This window comes from Somniosus microcephalus, chromosome 3, assembly GCF_052327205.1.
Source record: "Somniosus microcephalus isolate GS21.2 chromosome 3, FLI_Smic_1.0, whole genome shotgun sequence".
Lineage (NCBI taxonomy): Eukaryota > Metazoa > Chordata > Chondrichthyes > Squaliformes > Somniosidae > Somniosus > Somniosus microcephalus.
Window position 1 is genome coordinate 363,367,848 of NC_140989.1, and position 26,545 is coordinate 363,394,392.

Below are 26,545 nucleotides of genomic sequence, written 5' to 3' on the forward strand. Positions count from 1 at the left end.
ATACACCCAGCAATCGAGTACACGCAGCAATCGAGTACACGCAGCAATCGGATACACGCAGCAATCGAGTAAACGCGGCAATCGAGTACACACAGCAATCGAGTACATGCAGCAATCGAGTACACGCAGCAATCGAGCACACGCAGCAATCGAGTACATGCAGCAATCGAGTACACGCAGCAATCGAGTACATGCAGCAATCGGATACACGCAGCAATCGGATACACGCAGCAATCGAGTACACGCAGCAATTGAGTACACGCAACAATCGGGTACACGCAGCAATCGAGTACACGCAGCAATCGAGTACACGCAGCAATCGAGTACATGCAGCAATCGGGTGTACGCAGCAACCGAGTACACGCAGCAATCGAGTACACGCAGCAATGGAGTACACTTGACAATCGATTACACGCAGCAATCGAGTACATGTGGCAATCGAGTACACGCAGCAATCGGGTATACGCAGCAATCGAGTACACGCAGCAATCGGGTACATGCAGCAATCGAGTACACGCAGCAATCGAGTACACGCGGCAATCGAATACACGCAGCAATCGAGTACACACGGCAACCGAGTACACGCGTCAATTGGGTACACGCAGCAATCAGGTACACGCAGCAATGGAGTACACTTGACAATCGATTACACGCAGCAATCGAGTACATGTGGCAATCGAGTACACGCAGCAATCGAGTACACGCGGCAATCAAGTACACGCAGCAATGGAGTACACACGGCAATCGAGTACACGCATCAATTGGGTACACGCAGCAATCAGGTACACGCAGCAATGGAGTACACTTGACAATCGATTCCACGCAGCAATCGAGTACATGTGGCAATCGAGTACACGCAGCAATCGAGTACACGCGGCAATCAAGTACACGCAGCAATGGAGTACACACGGCAATCGAGTACACGCAGCAATCGAGTACACACGGCAATCGAGTACACGCGTCAATTGGGTACATGCAGCAATCATGCAGCAATCAGGTACATGCAAAGTTTTGCTCTAAGTTAAACCCTTCTCAGTCAAACTCAGTAAATTGTTTCCAAGACCATAAACAATGCTGTCTGTCATTGCAATGCACGAATGTAGAGAGCTGGGCAATGGGCAAGTGTAGAGAGCTGGGCAATGGGCAAGTGTAGAGAGCTGGGCAATGGGCAAGTGTAGAGAGCTGGGCAATGGGCAAGTGTAGAGAGCTGGGCAATGCACAAGTGTAGAGAGCTGGGCAATGGGCAAGTGTAGAGAGCTGGGCAATGGGTAAGTGTAGAGAGCTGGGGAGTGTACAAGTGTAGAGAGCTGGGCAATGGGCAAGTGTAAAGAGCTGGGCAATGGGCAAGTGTAGAGAGCTGGGCAATGCACAAGTGTAGAGAGCTGGGCAATGGGCAAGTGCAGAGAGCTGGGCAATGGGTAAGTGTAGAGGGCTGGGCAATGGGCAAGTGTAGAGAGCTGGGCAATGCACAAGTGTAGAGAGCTGGGCAATGGGCAAGTGTAGAGAGCTGGGCAATGGGTAAGTGTAGAGGGCTGGGCAATGGGCATAGAAACATAGAAACATAGACGATAGGAGCAGGAATAGGCCATTCGGCCCCTCGAGCCTGCTCCGCCATTCAATGAGATCATGGCTGATCATCCAAATTCAATACCCTGTCCCTGCCTTCTCCCCATATCCCTTCATCCCTTTAGCCTTAAGAAATATATCCAACTCCTTCTTGAATATATTTAATGAACTGGCCTCCACCGCCCTCTGTGGCAGAGAATTCCACAGGTTCACCACTCTCTGGGTGAAGAAATTCCTCCTCATCTCAGTCCTAAATGGCTTACCCCTTATCCTTAGACTATGACCCCTGGTTCTGGACTCCCCGGCCATCGGAAACATCCTTCATGCATCTAGTCTGTCCAGGCCTGACAGAATTTTATAGGTTTCGATGAGATCCCCTCTCATTCTTCTAAACTCCAGTGAGTATAAGCCCAATCAACACAATCTCTCCTCATATGTCATTCCTGCCATCCCAGGTATCAGCCTGGTGAATCTTCGCTGCACTCCCTCCATGGCAAGAACGTCCTTCCTCAGATAAGGCGACCAAAACTGCACACAATACTCAAGGTGTGGTCTCACCAAGGCCCTGTACAACTGCAGCAAGACATCCTTGTTCCTGTACTCGAACCCTCTTGCTACGAAGGCCAACATACCATTTGCCTTCTTAACCGCCTGCTGCACCTGCATGCTTACCTTCAGCGACTGGTGCACAAGAACACCCAGGTCTCTTTGCACTTCCCCTTCTCCCAATCTATTGCCATTCAAATAATAGTCTGCCTTCCTGTTTTTGCCACCAAAGTGGATAACCTCACATTTATCCACATTATAGTACATTTGCCATGTTTCTGCCCAATCACCCAACCTGTCCAAATCGTACTGGAGTTTCATGACGTCCTCCTCACAGCATACCCTCCCACCCAGCTTTGTGTCGTCTGCAAATTTGGAGATATTACATCCAATTCCCTCGTCCAGATCATTAATATACATTGTGAATAGCTGGGGTCCTAGGACCGATCCTTGCGGTACCCCACTAGTCACTGCCTGCCACTTGGAAAATGACCCGTTTATTCCAACTCTTTGCTTTCTATAAGTGTAGAGTGCTGGGCAACGGGCAAGTGTAGAGAGCTGGGCAACGGGCAAGTGTAGAGAGCTGGGCAACGGGCAAGTGTAGAGAGCTGGGCAACGGGCAAGTGTAGAGAGCTGGGCAATGGGCAAGTGTAGAGTGCTGGGCAATGGGCAAGTGTAGAGAGCTGGGCAACGGGCAAGTGTAGAGTGCTGGGCAATGGGCAAGTGTAGAGAGCTGGGCAACGGGCAAGTGTAGAGAGCTGGGCAATGGGCAAGTGTAGAGAGCTGGGCAATGGGCAAGTGTAGAGAGCTGGGCAATGGGCAAGTGTAGAGAGCTGGGCAATGGGCAAGTGTAGAGAGCCGGGCAATGGGCAAGTGTAGAGAGCTGGGCAATGGGCAAGTGTAGAGAGCTGGGCAATGGGCAAGTGTAGAGTGCTGGGCAATGGGCAAGTGTAGGGAGCTGGGCAATGGGCAAGTGTAGAGAGCTGGGCAATGGGCAAGTGTAGAGAGCTGGGCAATGGGCAAGTGTAGAGAGCTGGGCAATGGGCAAGTGTAGAGAGCTGGGCAATGGGCAAGTGTAGAGAGCTGGGCAAAGGGCAAGTGTAGAGTGCTGGGCAATGGGCAATTGTAGAGTGCTGGGCAATGGGCAAGTGTAGAGAGCTGGGCAATGGGCAAGTGTAGAGAGCTGGGGAATGGGCAAGTGTAGAGAGCTGGGCAATGGGCAAGTGTAGAGAGCTGGGCAATGGGCAAGTGTAGAGAGCTGGGCAATGGGCAAGTGTAGAGAGCTGGGCAATGGGCAAGTGTAGAGAGCCGGGCAATGGGCAAGTGTAGAGAGCTGGGCAATGGGCAAGTGTAGAGAGCTGGGCAATGGGCAAGTGTAGAGTGCTGGGCAATGGGCAAGTGTAGAGAGCTGGGCAATGGGCAAGTGTAGAGAGCTGGGCAATGGGCAAGTGTAGAGAGCTGGGCAATGGGCAAGTGTAGAGAGCTGGGCAATGGGCAAGTGTAGAGTGCTGGGCAATGGGCAATTGTAGAGTGCTGGGCAATGGGCAAGTGTAGAGAGCTGGGCAATGGGCAAGTGTAGAGAGCTGGGGAATGGGCAAGTGTAGAGAGCTGGGCAAAGGGCAAGTGTAGAGAGCTGGGGAATGGGCAAGTGTAGAGAGCTGGGCAAAGGGCAAGTGTAGAGAGCTGGGCAATGGGCAAGTGTAGAGAGCTGGGCAATGGGCAAGTGTAGAGAGCTGGGGAATGGGCAAGTGTAGAGAGCTGGGCAAAGGGCAAGTGTAGAGAGCTGGGCAATGGGCAAGTGTAGAGTGCTGGGCAATGGGAAAGTGTAGAGAGCTGGGCAATGGGCAAGTGTAGAGTGCTGGGCAATGGGCAAGTGTAGAGTGCTGGGCAATGGGCAATTGTAGAGTGCTGGGCAATGGGCAAGTGTAGAGAGCTGGGCAATGGGCAAGTGTAGAGTGCTGGGCAATGGGCAAGTGTAGAGTGCTGGGCAATGGGCAAGTGTAGAGTGCTGGGCAATGGGCAAGTGTAGAGTGCTGGGCAATGGGCAAGTGTAGAGTGCTGGGGAATGGGCAAGTGTAGAGTGCTGGGGAGTGTACAAGTGTAGAGATCTGGGGAGTGCACAAATGTACAGTTCAAGTCTGTGCCTATACTTAGTTTTTGCTGCTTTCATTTTCCACCAGAATCAACTGACGTAGTTTGAAGCCGCTTTTGGCAAAACCGAGACTCTTTGGTCTTCCTAACAGAATCCTTGGAGGCAAGTGCTCCTCTGGTCACTACGGAACCAATGATTGCCAATGCCCCTCGCCAACTGTTCACAAAATAAAGCGATGAGGTCGTCCCATTTGCACCGTTCTGTGACACTCCTTGTGCGGCTCTAGTGGGATCGCTAAGGCCACGTTGCCAGGAGCCAACGGCTACTGAAGGGCTGCAGGTTTTGCACAGGGAAGGCACCTAGCACAGGGCAGAGGAGGCACTTAAGGCAACAGGGAGCCTGGAGGGACACTGGGCGAGGATGCCTAATTATCCCCCCACCACCCCCTCTCCCATATATTTTAAGGGCAGACTCCTCTGCTGCATCTATTCCAAAACACTCCAGCCACAAAAAAGGGACATCCATTTAATTATCATGAAAGTCGGAAGTGAGCTTAACTTCTTCAGATATACTTATAGTGATTTGAGACCTGTAGTCACAGGGAACAGTTTGAAGCAGGCCAGATCCACTAGTTAGAGGGCAGGGCTGCACATTTCAATAACATGGTACAATATTAAAGGAGGTGCAGGAACAGAGAGACCTGGGGGTTTCTGTGCACAAATCTTTGAAGGTGACAGGATAAATTAAGACAGCTGTTAAAAATCCTTGGTTTTATTAATAGATACCGAGTTTACAAAAGCCAGGAAGTTATGCTAAACCTTTTATAAAACTTTGGTTAGGCCTCGGCTGGAGTATTGCGTTCAATCCTGGGTACCACACTTTAGGAAGGATATCAAGGCCTTGGAGAGGGTGCGGGGGAGATCTACTAGAACGGTACCAGGGATGCGGGACTTCAGTTACGTGCCGAGACTAGAGAAGCTGGGGTTGTTCTCCTTTGAGCAGAGAAGGTTAAGCGGAGATTTAACAGAGGCGTTCAAAAGTACGAAGACTTTTGATAGTGTAGCTAGGAAGAAACTGTTTCCACGGGCAGGAGGGTCAGGAACCAGATTTAAGATAATTGGCAAAAACATCCATGGGGGAGACGAGGAGAGGGTTTTTTACGCAGCGAGTTGTTATTATCTGGAATGCACAGCCTGAACGTGTAGTAGAAGCAGATTCAATAGTAACTTTCAAAAGGGAATTGGATAAATACTTGAAAAGGAGAAAATTGCAGGACTATGGAAAAGAGCAGGGAGCAGGACTAATTGGATGTTCTTTCAAAGAGCCGGCACAGGCACGATGGGCCGAATGGACTCCTACTGTGCTATACGATTTTATGATTCTATAATAACCTTACTGGTTCCACTGAATTGAGAGAGAGTTCTAGTGAAGTGACAGGCATTCAGTGAAGACATTTCCTTGCATGACTATAAATCAAATTTGTCAATGAACATTTTTCTTACCGATCTGATATTTTGTGCCAGCGAAATTTGCTGTGATAGCTCCTTTCTTCTTTTTCTTCATCCTGATGTTTCTTTTTCCAACTCCGGTGTTTTTAAATGGCATCCCACTCTTCAGTGCCAGACTGGATGTTCCTTGAACATCTAAAGAAAAGAAAAATATATATCGTTGTTTCGGAATACTGAGGACAGACGGGGCAAGGTTTCTGCACTTTATCTCCCAGAGTTTGGAAAAGAGCTAACATGTTAACATGGAACCTCTGTGACATGAATCAGTCATTCATGAAATAAAGACTTATGAAATAATACTGAGTGGCCTGCGGGTGGCGCTGTCCAGGGAGAGTATAAATACTCGGGCACGGGCCCAGCTTGCGCAGGACATTCTTAACAGGAACTAGTGAAGGACACAACTAGACCTCCATGTTGTAAAACAGTTGATTAAAGTTTTGTTTAACGCTTGGACCAAGTGCCTAGTAGTCTTCTTACGTCACTCTGCCCTTATCTCATTTCAAAAATGGATGCCGAAAACAAACGGGCCTAGAAATTGGTTTGTGCCTGACTTTCGGGCGCTGAACCAAGTGGCAAATGTGCCACAACTGATGAGCCAAGAGGACCATGCAAAATCAAGATGTGACCTGGCTTGCCAGGGATTCTAGGCCCACATCCAACGGCAGTGCAGCAAGATGAAGATTGGCCGGTAACTGGACCTATCGTGAGTGCGGCGGGGAGGGGGTGGGGGTGTGGCTGGAAAGTGGGGGGTACTGGGGGGGGTGAGCAGTGGCTGACCATTCTGACAAGGAACACACCTGCTTCTTCTGGCTCCACGTACAGGTAAGTAAACAAATGTCTTTTTTTTTTCTTTTTCTTCAATAACTTGGGGCTGGATTTTCATTGAGGAGGCGGGTAGGAGGTGGGACTACAACTTTCGGGGTTGTAGTCCCGCCTCCATCGAGTTCTAGCCAACCCACGCGATTTTGACTTGATTGACCTTGTTGAGCCCGCCCAGCGGGCTCAGCAGGCCAATTAAGGGCCACCCAGCAACAGGTGACGTCACAGACTGAAATTTCATCAGTCAAGACCTTTTGACAGATGAATTATCAGCGTTTCACAGCTGTTTGAAGCTGTCAAACACTAAAAATCTGTACTCCAGGTTAATTCCTTCCTCTCAGGCTGATTTAGAGATCTCGCCGGAAGAAAAAGCTGAATGCTGGAACTTTTGACAGCTCACGACCATTCTGCTATCTGTGCCGGTGAGGTGAGGGACTCCCGAGACCTGAAGGAAGGAAGGCTGTAAAGGTAAGTACATGTAAGTAAAACTTCTTTAAACACTTTAAACACACCAAACACACTTACCTCTGAACTCATGCACCCATCACTCACCTGAACACCGGACATCTCGACCCCTCCAAGCCCTTCAGCCCGACGGCCTGCCTCGCTAACTTGCCGTGGTTTGGAGCAGTCGGGAATCCCACATTTCACCAATGAAAATAGGGATTAGGCTAAAAACTACCTGTTAACAGGCAGTTAATTGGCACTAATCCACTTCCCGCCTCGGGGAGGTGGGTCCCAGGGCGGGTCGGGTACCCACCTCCTTTGAAACTGGCATGGAGGCGGGTTGGGGGCGGGATGGGTTCGTGCCCCCCGATTTTGGGATTTTAAACCCCCACACGCCTCCAATCCCGCCTCCACGGCCCAATGAAAATCCTGCCCATGGTGTCCACAACACAGCCTATTCCTCGCGGTGCCCACTGGCTACAGAAGGCCTCAGGCGCACCGGTGAGCAACACATGCTCCCTCTCCAGGGCCGCGGCAGAGAGGCAGGTAGTCGGAGTGGCCCCCTGCGCCACGTTCATCCTGGACGTGGAGATGGTCACCATGGCCAGGCCCCAGCAGCAGACCCACAAGGATGTCCTCCGACTTTGCCCGTTACCCCTTTATTGCCGGGCGGCCAAAGATCAGAAGTGGAGCCAGAAATTGAGGAGCAGCCCTGAAAGGGGGGGAAGAAGATGTCTGGGGGTTGGTGTGGAGTGGGGGTGCATGGTGGGGATTTGGCTCTGTGCTGGGGGTGGTCGGGAGAGGCGGTGCATAGCATTACCTCACATAATCGCGTAGCTGGGCTGGCGACAAGATTTCATCAAGGATATAGAAATGCAAATGTTACAAGACAAAGGGGATGCTCAAGATGTGTAACCGCCCGAGAAACCAGACGGCCGAACAATATCCCAAGGACATTAAGTAGATCAGGAAGCAGACAAGAAATCAACAGTTCTTGGGACTAGGACAAAGGGCCAGTAAACAAATGCTGATAAGAGATAAAAATGATGTTATAATGCAGAACATTCTAGAAGGTAGGCGGGAACAATCTATAGCACATCAAACTGTCTGTATAAATATTTACTAACTGCTGTAACAATTCGGAGAAGCTTGACGAAGGCTGTCTCCCCACCGGTGCGAATAAAGGCTGTTTGGACTCTCGACCTCGGACTTGTGTAGAGTGATTGGAAATTACTCCACAACAATTGGCGTAGTCGGCAGGATCCCGCAGCGGATGGCAGAAAGCGGCAGACGGAAGCATGTCAACCGTGTGAGTATGTTTAAAATAACCACACATAGTTAAGACAAAGTAGAAGTCTGCTACGTGTCGGCTGCCCGAGAGATCCAAATCTGCAGGTCTGAACGAGACTCCACGCAGCCTATGGATAACAACCCCAGGTGAAACGACTCTTACTAATACTGTGTTATCTAGGTAACGTAGAGTAACGGTGCGAGGTCGGTATAAGTTGCAAGTATCCGTCTCACTCGGGAGGAGTCTTGGAAAAGAGAGCTACCTCTGACAACAAATAGCCATGGGGGATAGAGAGATGGATTGGGGACCAAAAGGGTCCCTGACCGAATATGTGGCCAAAAAGAATAAGGAAATGATAGCCAGAATGCTAGCAAGTAATTGGGATCCCAACGCTGTTCCCGCCAATCAACAAGAATGGTGGGAAGGCAAAAAAAAAACCAAAGAGAAGGCAGTGATATAATAACCCGATCGTATTGCGAATTAAGTAAGAGAGCTAATGAATTCATAACAGCCCAGAAAAAGGAAAAATAATAAGGATGTCAAAGGATTAGTACAAGCAAAAATGCCAGAAGATAAATGGGAACTATTACCACAGAATCACAGAGGTGGCACATGGTGCGAGGCCATATCACCCACCCCGGCACAGCGGGAGGCAGATTACACAGCCTTTAAAGGTGCAGTGTCCCCCGTGTTGGGCGCGGTCCCCATAAACTGGGGAATAATAATGGGGCTAACACAGAGCAAAGGAGTATCGGCTAATGAATATGGGGAAAGGAAATCCCAGAGCTTCCAAGCACATTCAGGAATAGTGGCAGGGCTTACCCGAGGCAATATAGCCTTTCTAAAAAAATTTAAGGAAGGGTTCGCCCCGCGGTGGACAGGACCCTATGAAGTTATAATGACCAGTGATATGTGTGCATGTGTAGATATGAATGGTAAAGGACGGTGGAAACACTGGTCCCAGCTTAAAAATATATAGTGCATAAGAAACTGCTTTAATAGATGGCCACTAACTCTTAGTGATGACCAAGACCACGTTATGGGCCAGAACTTCGGGTCCCCACGGGTGAGTACGTGCAGGGTACTCACGCGTAGGCCCAACGAAAGTGCCGGTTTTGTGCATGCACTGCGCATGCGCGGGAAGCCGGAACTTCCATTCCCTTATAGGAAGGGGTTCACAGGTCGAACGCGTGCACCGGAGAGGCAGCGCGTACGCCTGGAACTTCCGTTTTTTTTGCAGGTTTCTCCGGGAGGGTAAGTCTCCAGGAGTTACGCTTGTAAAAAGCAGTTGCAAGGCCTGCTTTTAACAAGGTAAGTGGTGAATTAAGTTAAATTAAAACATTTTTCCACAGGTTTATTATTTTTAAATACTTTAAAGAAAGGTAAGTTTATTTTGAGCCCCGTTAGAAAATGTAATTAATTTTTTCAAAAATTTAAATTATTGTTTAAAATAGTTATTTTATGTAATTTATAGTTATTTTAAAAATGTGTTTTTTTTTTATTTATTTGAAGTTTTGGTGATGTTTTGGGGCTGAATTGTATTCATGGATTTGACAGGTCTTCCTGTCGAATCTATGAATACAGATTCCCTGCTACCATTGGCTCTCCATGGCCCACGTGATCCCAGGGGACGCTTCGAACTAACTGCGCCCCTGGGATACGCAAGCACTGCGCGCCGGCAGTTGGAGGAGGCCCAGGATCGGAATCCCACGCGGCCCCACAACACAACGGCCGGCGCGCTAGGTAAGTGCAGGTCGGAGGCTTGCACCCGCGGGAAGCCTCTGACCCGAATTTCTGTGCTATTATGTTCCCACAGATAAACCACCACTATGGAGTTACTACTGATATTTGCCGTAGCTTTAACTTTAACCGGCAACACAGAGGGAGGCACGGGCACGCGCTAGTGTAACAGCGGGACGCTCGTACACCAAACACCAATGTGCATTCCCCGCACAGAGGGGAAACCGGTCTGCCTCGAGGGCTGGAACGAGACCGAATGCCAGCTGGAAGAAGGGCGATACCACACTAGTGCTGGCTTCACCCGGAAACCCTGGAAATGAGCAGACACCCTGCAGGGGTGAAGCAGGAGAGAATCCCTGGTGGAAGGCCTGCAAGCCAAACACAACAACTACCCTCAGAGCCTACAGCATCATCTACAACAAGACCAACGACGTTACAAACCACAGCCATCACCGCGCCAAAACCCATGGAATGTCCAGAGTCACCCCCAGCACCAAAAGGACTGGTATTAGTGGACAATGGCAGAATATTATATGATAACGTGCGTCATAACGTGGTATTGAATTTGTCAACAATATCACAGAAATCACAGAAACCTCACAGTACAGATAGAGGCCATTTCGGCCCATCGAGCCTGCACCGACACATGTCCCACCCGATCCCCATAACCCCTACACCAACACATATCCCACCCTATCCCCGTAACCCCACGTATTTAATCCCCCTAACACTAAGGGTCAATTTATCATGGCCAATCAACCTAACCCCGCACATCTTTGGACTGTGGGAGGAAACCGGAGCACCCGGAGAAAACCCACGCAAATACGGGGAGAATGTGCAAACTCCACACAGACAGTCACCCGAGGCCGGATTCGAACCCGGGTCCCTGACGCTTTGAGGCAACAGTGCTAACCACTATGCCACCGTGCTGCCCCAGCGTGGTGTAGCCCACAAGCCCAGCAGTTGTATAAAATAAAACCCGATACAAAATGTTACAGACCAAGCTTCCCAGGCATCGGGAACGCTGAGTAGGAGGGTTAGAAGGAAAAGAAGTGTGCTAGGAGATGTGGGAGCAGGATTTAACACAGGGACATTACTAGTTAATGCCTTAGACATCGAGGCAGTAGACAGGGAACTCGAAAGTCTGAGTGAAAAACTGAAACCGGTATTGAAGCAGACAAACACTGAGGCTCAACAAGAGAGTCAGCTGGGGACCCACACGGTGGAAATCCTATTGGGAATTACCCATATCCTAGAAGCCCACGCAAAAACCACTAACCGTCTAATAAATGCCATTGAGTATAATGAAGGGCAAACTAGGGCGGAAATGTTGTCACGCTTATGGGTCATGGATAACAGGCCAAGTCCATGCTAACATGAACCAGTTACATCAGGGGGAGCTCCCCAGCTGGATAAGCAACAAGAAACTGAAAGACTTAGCCAGTAGAGCTCAGGCAACATGACGGCAGGTCAATTACGAGGCCTGATCCGAGTATATCCTACGGACACAAACTGTACAACTAACCTCCCACAATACCTCGGGTTGGTTATGATGATTCCAGTAATGACCAACGGCCAATCATCCTATCCCCTGTACCAAGTAGAAAATATCGGGATGAATCAGGGAAAGGCCCATGTAAGGTATGACCCAACCCGTAGCTATGCCACAAAAGAGGAACCAATGCCCAGCGTGGGTGCAATACTGGTAGGTATATCTCTAACAGGATGCAAAGAATATGAAAACACAGTAATGTGCCCGCACCCAGTAGGGACTGGAGAACAGGCATGATGTGGATTCAATAAGACTACAAATTGTACTGTAGAAATCACACAGGCCCGATACGAGCCAGCTCGTTTTGCATACCGGGGCAGAGGGGAATATTGTGTGACCACAAATGAGAAACAGTACAGTGATGGGCCTCTCAGGTGCCCAATGGACAATGCAAGCTTCTGCTTCTACCCTGAACTCCTGTGACAACTGGGCACCAGCATTTAGTGGCAATATATAACAGACCACGAGTATCCCTCAACGCCACGGAAAACACTAAAGGGGAATTGCGAAATTACATAATACCTAAAGGACCTAAAATCCCAGAACTCCCACAGCACTTAACTGAGATTAACCACAAACTAGACAACATGGTTAAGCAGTACCACAAGTTACAGTGGGAAATCAAGAAAACTGAGAGGGAGATCAAAAACTTGGACAACGCTCCATGGTATGAAACAATCTGGAATTGGGGCCTAAATGTGCAGGTACACCCTTGGATGAGAATATCACACATACTGGGATGCCGACAAGTGATAGTCATGATATACCTGTTATTAAACTGCTGTCGCAAATATAGAAAGCAAAAGGTAGAGAGACTAGTAAAAGCCATGAAAAAGGCGGAAAATGGGGAACTTGAGAATCCATATCAGTTGTAAGTACCCGTATGGCCACCTTGGGCCAGCGTGGCCAAGGGCCAAAAGGGGGGATTGAAAGGAGGAAAAGAAGATGTCTGGTGGTTGGTGTGGAGTGGGGGTGCATGGTGGGGATTTGGCTCTGTGCCGGGAGTGGTCGGCAGAGGCGGTGCATAGTATTACCTCACATAATCGCCTAACTAGGCTGGCTACAAGATTTAATCAAAAATATAGAAATGCAAATGTTGCAAAACAAAGGGGATGGTCAGGATGTGTAACCGCCCTAGAAACCAGACGGCCTAACAATATCCCAAGGACATTAAGTAGATCAGGAAGCAGACACAAAGTCAACAGTTCTTGGGACTAGGACAAACGGCCAGTAAACAAATGCTGATAAGAGATAAAAATGGTGTTATAACACAGAACATTCTCGAAGGTAGGCGGGAGCAATGTATAGCACATCAAACTGTCTGTATAAATATCTACTAACTGCTGTAACAATTCGGAGAAGCTTGACGAAGGCGGAAGCAGGCTGTCGCCCCACCGGTGCGAATAAAGGGTGTTTGGACTCTCGACCTTGGACTTGTGTAGAGTGATTTGAAATTCCTCCACAACAAGCCCCCTCAAATAATCGAACGGGGGCTGCAACCTCTCGCACTCAACATATATATGAAACACGGACTCAACCAGGCCACCTACCTATTTTGGAGATAGTCTCCAGCAGTCCCGTTAAAGGCGCAGGTTAGGCTGCTGTGCGTCTGATAAAACTGACTGCAGCATGCATGCCGTACACTGTGGTCAAGCGTGAGCCAATTCTGCAAAAGGGCCTGAAGTCAGCATTAGGCCCACCTCCCCACGATGTGCATAGGCAATGGGCATAACGCTTGTTTCAGGTGTGTGCCCTGGACAACTCTGGCCACCGACTGTGGTGTAGGGACAGCTGCACCTATTAAAACACATCTTTCTCTGTGATATCCTCCAGGTTCCTGCCGCTGGGTCCGGATTGGCATCCATTTTCTGATTCCAAATGGTGAAGGTGCTGGGCGGCAAGCTAGCTGCTTCAGGGTTTCGTTCGAAGCTGGACACAGAGCCAATGGTCTCGGGGTCAAAGTGAGGTCAGGCCAGGCAGGGAGCACCACCACTTCAGGGGTGGCTTGGGGCTGGCCACTTCAGGGTCGGGTGAGGAAGAAAGTGATGCCCTGCAAACATCCTCATGCTGCTCAAAAACTCGGAAGAGTCTCCGCAAAGAAAGTCAGCGAGCCCAGGTTCACTCAGATGTTTGCAGCATCTGTACCAAATATGGAAAATTGGCAGCTCTGTAATTGGGGAGGTCATGTGGCGGATCAATCAGTGTGGACTCCTGAAGACAGCAATACAATGGGGCATGGACCCCTCTAGACAGCAATACAATGGGGCATGGACCCCTCTAGACAGCAATACAATGGGGCATGGACTCCTCTAGACAGCAATACAATGGGGCATGGACCCCTCTAGACAGCAATACAATGGGGCATGGACCCCTCTAGACAGCAATACAATGGGGCATGGACTCCTCTAGACAGCAATACAATGGGGTGTGGACTCCTGGAGACAGCAATACAATGGGGCATGGACTCCTGGAGACAGCAATACAATGGGGCGTGGACTCCTGGAGACAGCAATACAATGGGGCATGGACTCCTCTAGACAGCAATACAATGGGGCGTGGACTCTTCTTGACAGCAATACAATGGGGCGTGGACTCTTCTAGACAGCAATACAATGGGGCATGGACTCCTCTAGACAGCAATACAATGGGGCGTGGACTCTTCTAGACAGCAATACAATGGGGCGTGGACTCTTCTAGACAGCAATACAATGGGGCATGGACTCCTCTAGACAGCAATACAATGGGGTGTGGACTCCTCTAGACAGCAATACAATGGGGCATGGACTCCTCTAGACAGCAATACAATGGGGCATGGACTCATCTAGACAGCAATACAATGGGGCGTGGACTCTTCTAGACAGCAATACAATGGGGCGTGGACTCTTCTAGACAGCAATACAATGGGGCATGGACTCCTCTAGACAGCAATACAATGGGGTGTGGACTCCTCTAGACAGCAATACAATGGGGCATGGACTCCTCTAGACAGCAATACAATGGGGCATGGACTCATCTAGACAGCAATACAATGGGGCAAGGACTCCTCTAGACAGCAATACAATGGGGCGTGGACTCCTCTAGACAGCAATACAATGGGCATGGACTCCTCTAGACAGCAATACAATGGGGCATGGACTCATCTAGACAGCAATACAATGGGGCAAGGACTCCTCTAGACAGCAATACAATGGGGCGTGGACTCCTCTAGACAGCAATACAATGGGTCATGGACTCCTCTAGACAGCAATACAATGGGGCGTGGACTCCACTAGACAGCAATACAATGGGGCATGGACTCCTCTAGACAGCAATACAATGGGGCATGGACTCCTCTAGACAGAAATACAATGGGGCATGGACTGCTCTAGACAGCAATACAATGGGGCATGGACTCCTCTAGACAGCAATACAATGGGGCATGGACTCCTCTAGACAGCAATACAATGGGGAAAGCACTCCTCTCGACAGCAATACAATGGGGCGTGGACTCCTCTAGACAGCAATACAATGGGGCGTGGACTCCTCTAGACAGCAATACAATGGGGCATGGACTCATCTAGACAGCAATACAATGGGGCGTGGACTCCTCTAGACAGCAATACAATGGGGCGTGGACTCCTCTAGACAGCAATACAATGGGGCAAGGACTCATCTAGACAGCAATACAATGGGGCAAGGACTCCTCTAGGCAGCAATACAATGGGGCATGGACTCCTTTAGACAGCAATACAATGGGGCATGGACTCCTCTAGACAGCAATACAATGGGGCAAGGACTCCTCTAGACAGCAATACAATGGGGCATGGACTCCTCTAGACAGCAATACAATGGGGCATGGACTCCTGGAGACAGCAATACAATGGGGCATGGACTCTAGACAGCAATACAATGGGGTGTCGAGTCCTCTAGACAGCAATACAATGGGGTGTGGAGTCCTCTAGACAGCAATACAATGGGGCATGGACTCCTCTAGACAGCAATACAATGGGGCATGGACTCCTCTAGACAGCAATACAATGGGGCATGGACTCCTGAAGACAGCAATACAATGGGGCATGGACTCCTCTAGACAGCAATACAATGGGGCATGGACTCCTCTAGACAGCAATACAATGGGGCAAGGACTCCTCTAGACAGCAATACAATGGGGCATGGACTCCTCTAGACAGCAATACAATGGGGCGTGGACTCCTCTAGACAGCAATACAATGGGGCATGGACTCATCTAGACAGCAATACAATGGGGCATGGACTCCTCTAGACAGCAATACAATGGGGCATGGACTCCTGGAGACAGCAATACAATGGGGCATGGACTCCTCTAGACAGCAATACAATGGGGCAGGGACTCTAGACAGCAATACAATGGGGTGTCGAGTCCTCTAGACAGCAATACAATGGGGTGTGGAGTCCTCTAGACAGCAATACAATGGGGCATGGACTCCTCTAGACAGCAATACAATGGGGCATGGACTCATCTAGACAGCAATACAATGGGGCAAGGACTCCTCTAGACAGCAATACAATGGGGCGTGGACTCCTCTAGACAGCAATACAATGGGGCATGGACTCCTCTAGACAGCAATACAATGGGGCGTGGACTCCTCTAGACAGCAGTACAATGGGGCATGGACTCCTCTAGACAGCAATACCATGGGGCATGGACTCCTGAAGACAGCAATACAATGGGGCATGGACTCCTCTAGACAGCAATACAATGGGGCATGGACTCCTCTAGACAGCAATACCATGGGGTGTGGACTCCTCTAGACAGCAGTACAATGGGGTGTGGACTCCTCTAGACAGCAATACCATGGGGTGTGGACTCCTCTAGACAGCAGTACAATGGGGTGTGGACTCCTGAAGACAGCAATACAATGGGGCGTGGACTCCTCTAGACAGCAGTACAATGGGGTGTGGACTCCTCTAGACAGCAATACCATGGGGTGTGGACTCCTCTAGACAGCAGTACAATGGGGCGTGGACTCCTCTAGACAGCAGTACAATGGGGTGTGGACTCCTGAAAGCAGCAATACAATTCAGTAACAGAATGCTCAGCCTCAATCTTGTGGCAATGTAGCCAGTATGGATTCATCTGCAGGCAGGAGTTTGGGACACACCCTATGGACTCCCAGTAAAAATAAATGTGTGCAGACGTCATTCTTGGCAACGTGTGGAAATAGCTTTCAGCAGGTGGTAAGAATGGGAGCCGTGCAAGTTAATGTACACAGAGAAAGGCTCTGTGGTTGGTGGCATGTTGCTGCACATAATCCTGCACAATATTAGTAACAAACACATTTGTGTAATCGTACGAAATACATTTGTCCTCTATTTGTACAAAGGCTTTATCCAATTTGTTGTAAATGGGCTGTAATGTCTTCACTACAATAGAGAAATTCCACCTGAGCATGTTTGCAATGGCCATCCCAGAATAGCAGCCACTCCGCCCTGGTAAAGGGGTGTGTAGTGAGAGGACCCAGTGCATGTTTTGTCACATTGTAATGTTCGCCCCAGGAAAGGATTGTCTGAGCACATCTCCAGCACTCCAAGATTAGATCAACTGAGAAGCCCAAGGCTGCTGAACATCGGAGCCTTCTCCCTTCTTTTCTTGCAAATGGAATAATGCAAATGTGATTTCCCCAGAGACTGATCCTTTTAGCTTTGTTCAATATTCTATCCTCACTATCTATAGCTCATTATTTCACATTGATGGACAGTCAAACTGAATGCAGGAACACAGAAAATCTCAAGGCTGGAAGAGACCATGGCCTAGATTTTCCTACAGATACTCCCAATCAGTTATCCCGGATCCCTGCCCAATCATCCAGCGTAATGTCCGCAGACGGCCGATTTAAAGACGGCATTAATGATGTGGTGATGTGATATGTCCCATTTTCCATCATGCCTGCCTCAGTTACAGTTGGCTGGAATCGGGCCCATGTACAAGGGCATGGGGAGTTGTTAGACCCTGGGGAAAAGGCCAAACAAACACTGATACTTTAAAGTTCTGAGGAATCTTGATTTCTCCTGCCAACTACTTTTCTGTGGAACTGCTGCCTTTTCCTTGGCCCCTTCAGACAAGGCCCAAAATGGGTTTCCCACTGGGGATTCGCCTGTACCTATGCTTCCTGGAAGAAGAGTAGAGGGAACGGGTGTGGTCGCACCGGAGACACCTGTGGATAGAGGCAGCGGCATTCCTACCTGCATTTCTTCAAGGAGCAGTAACAACAGCTTGAAGAAGATGCAGCGGTGAATCCAACGGCAGCAGCGAGGCACACTGATACCACACTACACAGGAGACCCTTCCTTGACTACCTCACCTGGCCACTGCACTAACATTCCTGTGTGCCGCTTCCCCGTCCCACCACTAACATGCCACCAACCACAGACCCTTTTCTCTGTGCAATCATCTTCCAATCTCAGATCAATTTAATGTTTGAGCTTTACCAGCAGGGGAGCATTTCATACACAGGGGGCTGGATTTTCATTGAGTCGTCGGGTAAGAGGCGGGACTACAACTTTCGGGGTTGTAGTCCCGCCTCCATCGAGTTCTAGCCAACCCACGTGATTTTGACTTGATTGACCTTGTTGAGCCCACCCAGCGGGCTCAGCAGGCCAATTAACGGCCACCCGGCAACAGGTGATGTCACAGACTGAAATTTCATCTGTCAAGACCTTTTGACAGATGAAATATCAGCGTTTCACAGCTGTTTGAAGCTGTCAAACACTGACAATCTGTATTCTAAGTTAGTTCCTTCCTCTCAGGATGATTTAGAGATCTCCCCGGAACAGAAAGCTGAATGCTGCAATTTTTGACAGATCGCGGCCATTCTGCTTTCTGTGCTGGTGAGATGAGGGACTCCCGAAACCTGAAGGAAGGAAGGCTGTAAAGGTAAGTAAAGGTATGTAAAACTTCTTTAAACACTTTACACACACCAAACACACTTACCTTTGCACTCATGCACCCATCACTCACCTGAACATCTCAAACCCTCCAAGCCCTTCATCCCGATGGTCCGCCTCGCTAACTTGGCGTGGTTTGGAGCCGTCAGGAATCCCACACTTTAACATTAAAAATAGGGATTAGGCTAAAAACTGCCAGTTAATTGGCACTAATCCCCTTCCCGCCTCCTTTGAAACTGGCATGGAGGCAGGTTGGGGGCGGGATGGGTTCGGGACCCCCGATTTCGGGATTTTAACCCCCCGCACGCCTCCAATCCCGCCTCCACGGCCCAATGAAAATCCTGCCCAGGGTGTTGGAATGCAGCGGTAGATTCAGTGAGCCCCGCGCTCCCAGTGAGGAGGGGAGGGGGGCCAACACTCAAACAAAGTGCGGGTCAGCGAAAGGGCTGCAATATTGTATCGCTGATACCAGTTAAAGAAAAACGATTCCCTCTGGCGAGTGGGTCAATAACCAGAGGTCATAGATTGAAAATCATTGACAAAAGATCTAGACGGGAGATGAGGAGAAATGACTTCACTCAGAGAGTTGTCGGGATCTGGAACGCTCGACCTGAAAAGGTGGTGGAAGCTGATTCCATCAATAACCTTAAAAGGAAGTTGGACAGGTACTTGAGGAGGAGGAACTTACGGACAAAAAGCGGGGAAGTGGGACTAAGCACGTCTGTCCTTTCAAAGAGCCAGCATAGGCACGACGGGCCGAATGGCTTCCTCAGTGCTGTAGGTTTCAGTGCTTCTATGATTCTGCTCTAACCCGTGCCTCCATCATCGGGAGCTAAATCTATTATATGGACTGCATCACCACAAGTGACGATCGAAACTGAGTCGATCAGCATTTCAAATCTTCGTGCTCTGTAGGGAAGCACCTTGTTTTCATTCAGCATCGTTTTTTTAAAATTAATCCATGGGACGTGGGCGTCGCTGGCAAGGCCAGAATTTATTGCCCACCCCTAATTGCCCTCGAGAAGGTGGTGGCGAGCCCCCACTTCAGAGGGCAGCTAAGAGTCAACCACATTGCTGTGGGTCTGGAGTCACGTGTAGGCCAGACCGGGTAAAGAAGGCAGATTTCCTTCCCTAAAGGACATTAGTGAACCAGATGGGTTTTTACAACAATCTTCTTCTTAGGCAGTCTCTCGGAACCGAGGATGACTTGCTTCCACATTAAAAATGAGTTCTCAGGTGACTGATGAGTCCAATGCGGGACCTACAGTCTCTGTCACAGGTGGGGCAGACGGTGGTTGAAGGGGTGGGTGGGTGGGGTGCTTGGGTTGACGTGCGCTCCTTGCGCTGCCTGCGCTTGGCTTCCGCTTGCTCCCAGCGAAGAGACTTGAAGTGTTCGGCGCCTTCCCGGATGTTTCTCCTCCACTTTGTGCGGTCTTGGGCCAGGGATTCCTAGGTGTCGGTGGGGATGTTAACATTTTTTCAAGGAGGCCTTTTGTTTTACCAACAACGAGGTAATATTGGGCCACCGCGACCAACAAGAAACCAACCTGGAATAAACCGAAGATTCGCAAGTTTGTTTCCACTCTACAAGCTATCCTGACTTACCCCTGGGTAAGATTTGATGAAAAAGACTCTAAACCCTATACCTAACCAAACGAAATTGGGTACTTACCCGATAGATCCAATACGCGCCCGACCGCATCAGTGGACAGGCGAAGACTGAAAACCCAACGCAGGTGCAGTCTTCCACCACGTCCGGGGTACGGCAGGCCCCAACCGCCACACCTAAGAGAACCCCAAAATCGCAAACCTCTACAACTGTCAAGAAAGTCGTTTGGTGAGCATTTCCCTGGTCCTCTGGATTCCAGCCTAGTTAGTGTAGTGGGATTGGGAGGGGTGAAGTATTTTGTCTATTGTCATTCTCCCTCGTATATTCTGAAGTGTTCCCCCTTTTAGAGTAACAACAATGAGCAGCAAGAGGGTCAATGCAATATCCCACATAATTACTATGCTGAAAACAAATCCAATTCTTCTCCACATCAATTTCCTCTTTTTTATTACTGATGCAAGCATTTTTTTTATTCCAGATTTATTTAATTAACTGAATTTAAATTCCCCAGCTGCCATGGTGGGATTTGAACTCATATCTCCAGACCATTAGGCCAGGCCTCGGGATTAATAGTCCAGTAACATAACCACTATGCTACCGTACCCCATTTCCTCCTGTACTGCAGGTTGGCCCAGCTGAGGTTGGGAATTCACCACTCGGAGGCTGAAGAGACCTCTGCTGTGCAGCACTTTAGTGTAACAACACACTACCACCATCTATTGAAAGATCTTGGGTATGCTCACACTTCCTGAACACAAACTTAGCTTCTTCTTGTCACGATTGTTACTCGCGCTTTTTATGCGAGCATTAAAGACTGAAAATGTCTACATAATGGGTTATCATGGGAATTTCCTATGTAAACAGGTTCCCCTGTGTTGCTGTAGTTGTAGGTTGCAGCCACTGGGTGGCACTGTAGCACCACCGTATCCTCTGATGCACCGATGAGCAACACCATGGGAGGAGCGGCTAGTTTTTCGCAAACAATCCCCCCACCCCCGCACAAAGAATTCTTCTTCCACAGAATGCGACTCTGCAGATTTTACCAGGCCACTCGTTCGGTTTTTGGATTCATCGAATTAAATCGTCGCAGGCTCAACTTAATGTGCACTCCATAAGAACAGCAGGCACGGGAATGTGGTGCAAGGGCATTCACCGTCCAGAAGTGAGGTTTGCCGATTGGCATTTCTGCCCAGCGATTTTGAAACCGGCTGCAAGTGTGCCACGCTAAAAAAAATAAAAAAAATTGTCCACAGCCTGAAAATAGTAAAGTAAACGGCAACGGGTTTGGTGCAACGAATGTTGTTTCCTAGGTTCATCGATGGAGGGTGGGGGCAGAGGGGGAAAAGGGTAAGAGGAGGCTGAGGGGAGACTTAATTGAGGTGTATAAAATGATGAGGGGCCGAGATAGAGTGGAGAGGAAGGACCTATTAGCCGTAGCAGAGAGGTCAATAACCAGGGGAGCATAGATTTAAAGTAACTGGTTGAAGGATTAGAGGAGAAATCTTTTCACCCAGAGGGTGATGAGGGTCTGGAACGCACTGTTTGAAAAGGTGGTAGAGGCAGAAACCCTCATCACATTTAAAAAGTACCTGGATATGCACCTGAAGTGCCGTAACCTGCAGGGCTACGGACCAAGAGCTGGAAAGTGGGATTAGGCCGGATGGCTCTTTTTCGGCCAGCATGGGCACGATGGGCCGAATGGCCTCCTGCCGTGCCGTAAATTTCTAAGATTTAAGTCCGGTCCCATCTGAGGCCCAGAGAAAGAAATTACTGCAACTTTGCCATGACCTTCATTAGACACAGTGACACCCCCGCCCCCCCGCCGACGGCCAATTAAACCGGACCGTCAATCTGTCCCATGGCACAGTGAATACTTGATGCCAGTCAAAGTGGCTCAAACTCTCCGAAGCATAGCAACAATCCGCAGGGCTCTGTATATTTTTAAAACACCGTTCACTGCTAAAACAAGCACTTGACACATTAAAAGCAAGGCCTCTGTATTTCCCGAGCTCGGCGCTACCGCTTTCCTTAAGTGTCTGACAAGGTGAAAGTATATTTATTTTTAAAACAGTGCAATTTTTCTTCTTACCTCCATCAGTAAGGAAGGAAGGCATGATTCAGTGGCAGAGCGCAACGAGAGTCTGAATTCTCTCTCCCTGGCTGTCAGGCTTCTGGGCAGGCATCCACCAGACGATTTGTGTTTATTTTCAGTCAGTCCATTGCACCAGACGAGAGGCCAGAACGCCGCTCAGTGTCTGCTGGAAGGAAAAAGGGCACTGATCAGCATTGCATGACGAAACATATACACCCTGCACGAAATAAAAAGCTCATCTCAAGTCACAGGATGCAGGCCATGTTCTATACTGCAAACTGGAGCATTAACCACGGGCACTGCAGTCTGCACACTTCCACAGCATTGGGTCCTCCAAAGGGATAAATAACCGGTCCATACTCTTCCCCAAATCAAAACCATACATCACAAAAAAGCTGCAACACGGACATTAAGTTTGTCCTAGAAAACCTCAGCAAGTGCAGCAAGTAAGCACTCAAGAGAACAGCAGCATCATTAAAAAGCCTCTCCTTTTTTTCTCTCTCTGCCCCCCTCCCCCCGACCCCCAATAGTGCTGCATGAATCACATCATAACACTGTTTAAACTCCAAGTAAAGAACATCCCAGTCTGGGCACATAACCATTTCCACAACAGAGAGAGTCAATGAAAACCAATAGTGGGTATTCATACGCGAGAGCATCGCTGTGGGTTAGTCAGCAGTTTGCACTACTTATTGCCCTCTGTCGGTTATAGTGCCTGCTTTGGAATAATTGGCAACTGATGAATAAGTTGGGGTGGATAAAATTCCTCTTAAACATAGAAACATAGAAACATAGAAGATAGGAGCAGGAGTAGGCCATTCGGCCCCTCAAGCCTGCTCCGCCATTCAATGCGATCATGGCTGATCATCCAAATTCAGTACCCTGTCCCTGCTTTCTCCCCATACCCCTTGATCCCTTTAGCCTTAAGAAATATATCTAACTCCTTCTTGAATATATTTAATGAATTGGCCTCTACTGCCTTCTGTGGTAGAGAATTCCACAGGTTCACCATTCTCTGGGTGAAGAAATTCCTCCTCATTTCTGTCCTAAATGGCTTACCCCTTATCCTTAGACTGTGACCCCTGGTTCTGCCTCCTCTTCTAATCAAAAACGCCCCATTAATATATGTTCATCTGAAAGAATTTCAGGGACGTAGCTTTCAATCATACAATTTCTGAGGATGCCACTTTCCTTGAGCGTTTACTGGGACTGGCCAGGAGGACTGCATTGGTCCTTTCTGGTCCTGTACATTCCTCTGTTCCTAAGCTGTTAATTGCATTGACAAACAGGTGTTCTCCCATTTGTTCAAATCCCTCCATGGCCTTGCCCCCTCCCTATCTCTGTAACCTCCTCCAGCCCTACAACACTTCGAGAGCTTTGCGCTCCTTCAGCTCTGGCCTCTTGTGCATCCTCCACTCCATTTGCCCCACCATTGGCGGCCGTGCCTTCAGCTGCCTCGGCCCTAACCTCTGGAATTCCCTCCCTAAACCTCTCCGCCTCGCCACCTTTCTCCCCTACTTTAAGACGCTCTTTAAAACCTACCTCTTTGACCAAGCCTATCCTAATATCTCCTTATGTGGCTCGGTGTCAAATAGTGTCTGATAATCGCTCCTGTGAAGCTCCTCGGGACACTTTTAACTACCATAAAGGCACTGTATAAATCCAAGTTCTTGCTGCCTGTGACAAAAAATGGGAAGAGTGCCTTTTTCCAAGTAATTAATCAACTGCCGATAACACTCGCAGGAGCATGTGACTTTGGGAAGGGCCGTTTCTGCGAATGTTATTTTGTTGGCAGTGTCAAAAACTAGCAGCCAATCACAACACATCGTGAGCACTTCACACTTTTCAGGCAGCAGACTTGACACTTACACAGAATAAATGTCAAAAGGTTCATTCATTCACCGCAGAGTGTGAAATATTTGATGAATGACGAGCGAGGGAATCCCAATTCGCCAACAAGGCCCTATAAATCTTCTGCAATAGAGCAGCTGGCATGGACAGAGTAACAACAGCCCCACTGAGCAGACAAATGAAGCACCAAGCGGGTAAATATGTCAACGATTGTCTCAACTGCCCGGATGACTTGGCTGGGGGTCCACAAGGTCCTACCCATCACCAAGATCGCTTATTTCCACCTCCACAAAATTGGCCGCCTGCACCTTTACCTCATCTCAACTGCTGTTGAAACCCTCTTGTTATTTGGTCCAGGATTTTGAAACAGATATTTGTCTCGCGCTCAGCAACGCTCCCGTGAGCCGTCTCTCACTCCCTACAAATCAGTGTGCACTTTTACCTGGCCAATATCTAGCCATCATAGAGTGATACAGCACAGAAGGAGGCCATTCAGCCCATCGTGCTCTACCGAGAACAATCCCAGTCACTGCACATGTAACAACTCAGTTCGAATAGAATCTCTTGGCGCTGTATTACTTTTACTGGAGATTCCCATGGCAGTAGAATAAACAATCTTTCATACCCTGGCTTAAGCCATAAACTGCAGAACAAGTATATTAAGAATAAGAGTGGGACAGTAGCAAGAGCCACTGCAGCAACTTAGCATGATTTACAGAACATATTTATTCCTCCCCAAACACACAAAGTAATTTTAAGAAATGTACCCTTCATTAGAATCATAGAAAAATTACGACACAGAAGGAGGCCATTCGGCCCATCGTGTCCACGCCGGTCGGAAAAGCGTTACCCAGCCTAATCCCACCTTCCAGCACCAGGTCTGTAGCCCTGTGGGTTACGGCTCTTCAAGTGCATATCCAAGTACTTTTTAAATGTGATGAGGGTTTCTGCCTCGACCACCCTTTCGGGCAGTGAGTTCCAGACCCCCACCACCCTCTGGGTGAAAACATTTTTCATCTCCCCTCTAATCCTTCTACCAACTACTTTAAATCTATGCCCCCTGGTTCTTGACCTCTCTGCTAAGGGAAATAGGTCCTTTCTATCCACTCTATCTAGGCCCCTCATAGTTTTATGCATATCAATTAAATCTCCCCTCAGCCTCCTCTGTTCCAAGGAAAACAACCCCAGCCTATCCAATCTTTCCTCATAGCTAAAGTTTTCCAGTCCTGGCAACATCCTCGTAAATCACCTCTGTACCCTCGCCGATGCAATCACATCCTTCCTGTAATGTGCTGACCAGAACTGCATGCAGTACTCTAGCTGTGGCCTAACCAGTGTTTTATACAGTTCTAGCATAACTTCCCTGCTCTTATATTCTATGCCTCAGCTAATAAAGGAGAGCATTCCGTACCCCTTTTTAACTACTTTAGCGACCTGTCCTGATACCTTTAAGGATCTGTGGACATACACTCCAAAGTCCCTCAGTTCCTCCACTCCTCTCAGTATCCTCCCCCTAATTGTGTAGTTCCCATCCCTTGCCTTGTTGCCCCTCCCCAAATGCATCACCTCATACTTTTCCTTCCCTTAACAAAACCATGCAGACTGTCCTTGATTAATCTGTGTCTTTCTAAATGAAGGTTTATACTGTCCCTCAGAATTGATTCCAGTAAGTTTCCCACCACCGAGGTTAAACTAACTGACCTGTAATTGCTCGGTTTATCCCTTCCTCTCTCTTTAAACAATGGTACAACGTTAGCAGTTCTCCAGTCCTCTGGCACCACTCCTGTAGCCAGGGAGGATTGGAAAATGATGGTCCGAGCCTCCGCAAGTTCCTCCCTTGCTTCTTTTAATAGCCTCGGATATATTTCATCCGGCCCTGGCGATTTATCTACTTTTAAGGATGCTAAACCCCTCAATACTTCCTCTCCTACTATGTTTATCCCGTCCAATATTTCACTATCTTCCTCCTTAACTTTAACGTCAGCTTTGTCCCCCTCTTTTGTGAATACAGCTGCAAAGTATTCATTAAGGACCTTCCCCACATCCTCCTCCTCCACACATAGATCACCAGTTTGGTCCCCGATAGGCCCGACTCCTTCCTCAGTTATCCTCTTGCTCTTTATGTAATTATAAAAGATCTTTGGGTTTTCTATGATTCTACTTGCCAGTATATTTTCATGCCCTCTTTTTGCTTTACTAATTTCCTTCTTAATTTCACCCCTACACTTTCTATACTCTTCTAGGCTTTCTACAGTATTGAGCTCACGATATCTGATATAGGTTTCTGTTGTGTATGTACCTTTAAGAGAATAACTGGTCTCAGACTGCAGTACCGGCAGTGACCACCCCTGTATAAAAGGCGCTAGTGAGCCTCTGTTGTTTTCAGTTTCCCGATTGACTTCAATCAGTAAAGACTTGTTTTGTTCAACTCCTGCTGTCCGTGTCTCAATCATACACGGACATAATACTGGCGACGAGCAGATACGAACTTACTTGCAGTCTGCACCACCTCTGGGATCCATTCCTGCA

The 26,545-nt window shown here is 48.7% G+C and overlaps 1 protein-coding gene across 2 annotated transcripts in view; it reads right to left on the bottom strand.

The window, feature by feature from the left end:
* Positions 1-26,545, bottom strand: part of ttll7 (tubulin tyrosine ligase-like family, member 7) — a 298,339-nt gene that overhangs the window by 258,580 nt on the left and 13,214 nt on the right. The window contains exons 2-3 of one of the 2 annotated variants that reach the window (XM_085983505.1): positions 22,163-22,328; positions 5,707-5,847 (exon numbers count right to left, since the gene is read on the bottom strand). In XM_085983505.1, the coding sequence (XP_085839631.1) occupies positions 5,707-5,847; positions 22,163-22,187 (166 nt within the window). In that variant the 5' untranslated portion in view covers positions 22,188-22,328. Of the gene's footprint in view, positions 1-5,706; positions 5,848-22,162; positions 22,332-26,545 lie in introns of both variants that reach the window. The other variant, XM_085983503.1, reaches the window with a different exon arrangement.